Source organism: Cryptomeria japonica, chromosome 7 (genome assembly GCF_030272615.1).
Source record: "Cryptomeria japonica chromosome 7, Sugi_1.0, whole genome shotgun sequence".
Taxonomy (NCBI): domain Eukaryota; kingdom Viridiplantae; phylum Streptophyta; class Pinopsida; order Cupressales; family Cupressaceae; genus Cryptomeria; species Cryptomeria japonica.
In genome coordinates, this window is record NC_081411.1 from 54224386 (window position 1) to 54231837 (window position 7452).

General features: G+C 31.5%; 2 protein-coding genes across 2 annotated transcripts; both read left to right on the forward strand.

Annotated features, from left to right (window-relative positions):
* The first annotated feature begins 2252 nt into the window (after positions 1-2252).
* Positions 2253-2873, forward strand: LOC131856396 (uncharacterized). Its single transcript, XM_059208175.1, has one exon. It carries the CDS (start codon positions 2253-2255, stop codon positions 2871-2873), a length of 621 nt encoding a protein of 206 aa, XP_059064158.1.
* Positions 2874-4125: 1252 nt separating this feature from the next.
* Positions 4126-4746, forward strand: LOC131856397 (uncharacterized). The gene has a single exon (XM_059208176.1). It carries the CDS (start codon positions 4126-4128, stop codon positions 4744-4746), a length of 621 nt encoding a protein of 206 aa, XP_059064159.1.
* Positions 4747-7452: the final 2706 nt, after the last annotated feature.

The following is a 7452-nucleotide window of genomic DNA, read 5'->3' on the forward strand; positions in this document are numbered from 1 at the left end:
TGTGTGAAATACTATTTAAAATGGCTCAAGAAAGTTCCTCTTCTTCCAAGGCTCCTTTGTTTAATGATACTAATTATGATTTTGGAAAGTAATAATGAAAACTTATTTAATTTCCTTGGGTGTGGATGTTTGGACTATTGTTGTCAATGGATACACTATCCCACAAAGTATACCTACTGATTCTGATGGTAAGAGAGAATATGAAAATGATGCTAATGCCAAGCATGGTATCTTATGTGGATTGTCTAAAGATGTATTTGTTAAAATAATGCATTTTAGTTCCTAGAAACAAGTTTGGGACAAACTTAACAACATTTACCATGGTAATGATAAAGTAAAACAAGCTAAGATTCAAACTCTTAGGGCTAAGTTTGAAGGAATGAATATGCATGATGAAGAAAAGGTTGCAGATTATTTCGTTAGAGTTGATGAATCTATCAATGCAATTAGAGGATTAGTAGAAGACATAGAAGATAAGGATATAGTCCAAAAGGTGATGAGGTCTCTTCCCTCTAAATATGATTCTAAGTTATCAGCCATAGAGGAACTTAAGGAGTTGAATACATTGACTATGGATGATCTTCATGGGATACTCATTGCTTATGAAATGAGAGCTTGTAGTGATGAAACTATTCATAAGGAGAGTGCTTTTAAAGTTGAGAAGAAGAATAAAGAAACTCAAAAAGGGGTTAGGAAAATACAAGGGTAAACTACTTTTAAATGCTTTAATTATGGTAAGCTTGGTCACTTTTCTGCAAATTGTCCTTTGGATGATAGTGACAAAGAAAATTTAGAATCTTTCTCTAAGCAGAGAACCTTAAATATAAAGAAAAAGTTTCCCCTCAAGCTTAAGAAAAGTTTATATGCTAAAGGTGATGTGACTGATAGTAATACAGAAGAGTCAATGGATGATGAATCTGAAGTTTTGTTTATGACTACTGAATGTCTTGCAGGAAATCAGGGTCTTAATGATGTTGTGTTGTCAGATGTTGAAGGATAAAGTGAAGTTGACTTAGAAGGTGAGATAATTTGTGCTCTTAAAGAAGTCAAAAAAGTTAAAAAAGAAACTTTGTTTACAAGAGAATCAAGCTGCAACTTTCGTAAATAAACTTAACTCTCTTGAAATACTAGCAACCAATTTAACAAGAAAAATTGATGAGCAAAAAAGAATTGCAGATGAGACAAAAGAAAACTTAGCAAGTAAAAATGAATCTTGTAAAAAACTGGAAGCAAAGATAATAGTTTTAAAAAGAAAACTTGAAAGATATGATAAAATAAGATTAGAAGATATCTTGAGTACATAGAGGAAAGACAACAACATATCTGGTATAGGGTTTGAAATTGGTCAAATTCTAAATAGCAACAACAAAAATATCCTATATGAAAGTTTTGGGTCTCAAGAAAAGAAAGAAGATAATTCTAAATCACTCACATCTCATGAAAATGTTTCAAAATCAGCTTCACCAAAATTGTAAACATAGTAGAAATATCATTCCAAGATCTTCATGACAACAAAAATCCAATTATTTGTGGAAGTGTCAGTCACGGTTTTATGGTTGTTGTTTCTTTTGTAATATGTTTGGACATAAAGCATCAAACTGCTGGTTCACATAAAGACAATATTCAATTCTTGGTTTTCATTATTTGATAAGTGATTCAAGTCTGAAAAACTTAGAGACTCAAATCTTATAATCAATAAGTGATTCTTACTTTCATGTAATTACTTTTATTGACAGAAACTCAAAAGATTATAAATTTTTATTGAATCCTTCATCACCGATTCATCCCCTCCATCTAAGTGACAGTAGTATTCCCTTCAATTGGTATTAGAGAAGGTTGTCGTACAAAGGCTTAAACACCTAGGTTGATCCTATGTGTGAAATACTATTTAAAATGGCTCAAGAAAGTTCCTCTTCTTCCAAGGCTCCTTTGTTTAATGATACTAATTATGATTTTGGAAAGTAATAATGAAAACTTATTTAATTTCCTTGGGTGTGGATGTTTGGACTATTGTTGTCAATGGATACACTATCCCACAAAGTATACCTACTGATTCTGATGGTAAGAGAGAATATGAAAATGATGCTAATGCCAAGCATGGTATCTTATGTGGATTGTCTAAAGATGTAGTTGTTAAAATAATGCATTTTAGTTCCTAGAAACAAGTTTGGGACAAACTTAACAACATTTACCATGGTAATGATAAAGTAAAACAAGCTAAGATTCAAACTCTTAGGGCTAAGTTTGAAGGAATGAAGATGCATGATGAAGAAAAGGTTGCAGATTATTTCGTTAGAGTTGATGAATCTATCAATGCAATTAGAGGATTAGTAGAAGACATAGAAGATAAGGATATAGTCCAAAAGGTGATGAGGTCTCTTCCCTCTAAATATGATTCTAAGTTATCAGCCATAGAGGAACTTAAGGAGTTGAATACATTGACTATGGATGATCTTCATGGGATACTCATTGCTTATGAAATGAGAGCTTGTAGTGATGAAACTATTCATAAGGAGAGTGCTTTTAAAGTTGAGAAGAAGAATAAAGAAACTCAAAAAGGGGTTAGGAAAATACAAGGGCAAACTACTTTTAAATGCTTTAATTATGGTAAGCTTGGTCACTTTTCTGCAAATTGTCCTTTGGATGATAGTGACAAAGAAAATTTAGAATCTTTCTCTAAGCAGAGAACCTTAAATATAAAGAAAAAGTTTCCCCTCAAGCTTAAGAAAAGTTTATATGCTAAAGGTGATGTGACTGATAGTAATGCAGAAGAGTCAATGGATGATGAATCTGAATTTTTGTTTATGACTACTGAATGTCTTGCAGGAAATCAGGGTCTTAATGATGTTGTGTTGTCAGATGTTGAAGGATAAAGTGAAGTTGACTTAGAAGGTGAGATAATTTGTGCTCTTAAAGAAGTCAAAAAAGTTAAAAAAGGAACTTTGTTTACAAGAGAATCAAGCTGCAACTTTCGTAAATAAACTTAACTCTATTGAAATACTAGCAACCAATTTAACACGAAAAATTGATGAGCAAAAAAGAATTGCAGATGAGACAAAAGAAAACTTAGCAAGTAAAAATGAATCTTGTAAAAAACTGGAAGCAAAGATAATAGTTTTAAAAAGAAAACTTGAAAGATATGATAAAATAAGATTAGAAGATATCTTGAGTACACAGAGGAAAGACAACAACATATCTGGTATAGGGTTTGAAATTGGTCAAATTCTAAATAGCAACAACAAAAATATCCTATATGAAAGTTTTGGGTCTCAAGAAAAGAAAGAAGATAATTCTAAATCACTCACATCTCATGAAAATGTTTCAAAATCAGCTTCACCAAAATTGTAAACATAGTAGAAATATCATTCCAAGATCTTCATGACAACAAAAATCCAATTATTTGTGGAAGTCTCAGTCACGGTTTTATGGCTGTTGTTTCTTTTGTAATATGTTTGGACATAAAGCATCAAACTGCTGGTTCTCACAAAGACAATATTCAATTCTTGGTTTTCATTATTTGATAAGTGATTCAAGTCTGAAAAACTTAGAGACTCAAATCTTATAATCAATAAGTGATTCTTACTTTCATGTAATTACTTTTATTGACAGAAACTCAAAAGATTATAAATTTTTATTGAATCCTTCATCACCGATTCATCCCCTCCATCTAAGTGACAGTAGTATTCCCTTCAATTGGTATTAGAGAAGGTTGTCGTACAAAGGCTTAAACACCTAGGTTGATCCTATGTGTGAAATACTATTTAAAATGGCTCAAGAAAGTTCCTCTTCTTCCAAGGCTCCTTTGTTTAATGATACTAATTATGATTTTGGAAAGTAATAATGAAAACTTATTTAATTTCCTTGGGTGTGGATGTTTGGACTATTGTTGTCAATGGATACACTATCCCACAAAGTATACCTACTGATTCTGATGGTAAGAGAGAATATGAAAATGATGCTAATGCCAAGCATGGTATCTTATGTGGATTGTCTAAAGATGTAGTTGTTAAAATAATGCATTTTAGTTCCTAGAAACAAGTTTGGGACAAACTTAACAACATTTACCATGGTAATGATAAAGTAAAACAAGCTAAGATTCAAACTCTTAGGGCTAAGTTTGAAGGAATGAAGATGCATGATGAAGAAAAGGTTGCAGATTATTTCGTTAGAGTTGATGAATCTATCAATGCAATTAGAGGATTAGTAGAAGACATAGAAGATAAGGATATAGTCCAAAAGGTGATGAGGTCTCTTCCCTCTAAATATGATTCTAAGTTATCAGCCATAGAGGAACTTAAGGAGTTGAATACATTGACTATGGATGATCTTCATGGGATACTCATTGCTTATGAAATGAGAGCTTGTAGTGATGAAACTATTCATAAGGAGAGTGCTTTTAAAGTTGAGAAGAAGAATAAAGAAACTCAAAAAGGGGTTAGGAAAATACAAGGGCAAACTACTTTTAAATGCTTTAATTATGGTAAGCTTGGTCACTTTTCTGCAAATTGTCCTTTGGATGATAGTGACAAAGAAAATTTAGAATCTTTCTCTAAGCAGAGAACCTTAAATATAAAGAAAAAGTTTCCCCTCAAGCTTAAGAAAAGTTTATATGCTAAAGGTGATGTGACTGATAGTAATGCAGAAGAGTCAATGGATGATGAATCTGAATTTTTGTTTATGACTACTGAATGTCTTGCAGGAAATCAGGGTCTTAATGATGTTGTGTTGTCAGATGTTGAAGGATAAAGTGAAGTTGACTTAGAAGGTGAGATAATTTATGCTCTTAAAGAAGTCAAAAAAGTTAAAAAAGGAACTTTGTTTACAAGAGAATCAAGCTGCAACTTTCGTAAATAAACTTAAGTCTCTTGAAATACTAGCAACCAATTTAACAAGAAAAATTGATGAGCAAAAAAGAATTGCAGATGAGACAAAAGAAAACTTAGCAAGTAAAAATGAATCTTGTAAAAAACTGGAAGCAAAGATAATAGTTTTAAAAAGAAAACTTGAAAGATATGATAAAATAAGATTAGAAGATATCTTGAGTACACAGAGGAAAGACAACAACATATCTGGTATAGGGTTTGAAATTGGTCAAATTCTAAATAGCAACAACAAAAATATCCCATATGAAAGTTTTGGGTCTCAAGAAAAGAAAGAAGATGATTCTAAATCACTCACATCTCATGAAAATGTTTCAAAATCAGCTTCAACAAAATTGTAAACATAGTAGAAATATCATTCCAAGATCTTCATGACAACAAAAATCCAATTATTTGTGGAAGTCTCAGTCACGGTTTTATGGTTGTTGTTTCTTTTGTAATATGTTTGGACATAAAGCATCAAACTGCTGGTTCTCACAAAGACAATATTCAATTCTTGGTTTTCATTATTTGATAAGTGATTCAAGTCTGAAAAACTTAGAGACTCAAATCTTATAATCAATAAGTGATTCTTACTTTCATGTAATTACTTTTATTGACAGAAACTCAAAAGATTATAAATTTTTATTGAATCCTTCATCACCGATTCATCCCCTCCATCTAAGTGACAGTAGTATTCCCTTCAATTGGTATTAGAGAAGGTTGTCGTACAAAGGCTTAAACACCTAGGTTGATCCTATGTGTGAAATACTATTTAAAATGGCTCAAGAAAGTTCCTCTTCTTCCAAGGCTCCTTTGTTTAATGATACTAATTATGATTTTGGAAAGTAATAATGAAAACTTATTTAATTTCCTTGGGTGTGGATGTTTGGACTATTGTTGTCAATGGATACACTATCCCACAAAGTATACCTACTGATTCTGATGGTAAGAGAGAATATGAAAATGATGCTAATGCCAAGCATGGTATCTTATGTGGATTGTCTAAAGATGTAGTTGTTAAAATAATGCATTTTAGTTCCTAGAAACAAGTTTGGGACAAACTTAACAACATTTACCATGGTAATGATAAAGTAAAACAAGCTAAGATTCAAACTCTTAGGGCTAAGTTTGAAGGAATGAAGATGCATGATGAAGAAAAGGTTGCAGATTATTTCGTTAGAGTTGATGAATCTATCAATGCAATTAGAGGATTAGTAGAAGACATAGAAGATAAGGATATAGTCCAAAAGGTGATGAGGGCTCTTCCCTCTAAATATGATTCTAAGTTATCAGCCATAGAGGAACTTAAGGAGTTGAATACATTGACTATGAATGATCTTCATGGGATACTCATTGCTTATGAAATGAGAGCTTGTAGTGATGAAACTATTCATAAGGAGAGTGCTTTTAAAGTTGAGAAGAAGAATAAAGAAACTCAAAAAGGGGTTAGGAAAATACAAGGGCAAACTACTTTTAAATGCTTTAATTATGGTAAGCTTGGTCACGTTTCTGCAAATTGTCCTTTGGATGATAGTGACAAAGAAAATTTAGAATCTTTCTCTAAGCAGAGAACCTTAAATATAAAGAAAAAGTTTCCCCTCAAGCTTAAGAAAAGTTTATATGCTAAAGGTGATGTGACTGATAGTAATGCAGAAGAGTCAATGGATGATGAATCTGAATTTTTGTTTATGACTACTGAATGTCTTGCAGGAAATCAGGGTCTTAATGATGTTGTGTTGTCAGATGTTGAAGGATAAAGTGAAGTTGACTTAGAAGGTGAGATAATTTATGCTCTTAAAGATGTCAAAAAAGTTAAAAAAGGAACTTTGTTTACAAGAGAATCAAGCTGCAACTTTCGTAAATAAACTTAACTCTCTTGAAATACTAGCAACCAATTTAACAAGAAAAATTGATGAGCAAAAAAGAATTGCAGATGAGACAAATGAAAACTTAGCAAGTAAAAATGAATCTTGTAAAAAACTGGAAGCAAAGATAATAGTTTTAAAAAGAAAACTTGAAAGATATGATAAAATAAGATTAGAAGATATCTTGAGTACACAGAGGAAAGACAACAACATATCTGGTATAGGGTTTGAAATTGGTCAAATTCTAAATAGCAACAACAAAAATATCCTATATGAAAGTTTTGGGTCTCAAGAAAAGAAAGAAGATAATTCTAAATCACTCACATCTCATGAAAATGTTTCAAAATCAGCTTCAACAAAATTGTAAACATAGTAGAAATATCATTCCAAGATCTTCATGACAACAAAAATCCAATTATTTGTGGAAGTCTCAGTCACGGTTTTATGGTTGTTGTTTCTTTTGTAATATGTTTGGACATAAAGCATCAAACTGCTGGTTCTCACAAAGACAATATTCAATTCTTGGTTTTCATTATTTGATAAGTGATTCAAGTCTGAAAAACTTAGAGACTCAAATCTTATAATCAATAAGTGATTCTTACTTTCATGTAATTACTTTTATTGACAGAAACTCAAAAGATTATAAATTTTTATTGAATCCTTCATCACCGATTCATCCCCTCCATCTAAGTGACAGTAGTATTCCCTTCAATTGGTATTAGAGA

What these genes read in the sequence shown, in the direction of transcription:
- LOC131856397 (XM_059208176.1), top strand. Translation starts at nt 4,126, where the DNA reads ATGAAGATGCATGATGAAGAAAAGGTTGCAGATTATTTCGTTAGAGTT.
- LOC131856396 (XM_059208175.1), top strand. Translation starts at nt 2,253, where the DNA reads ATGAAGATGCATGATGAAGAAAAGGTTGCAGATTATTTCGTTAGAGTT.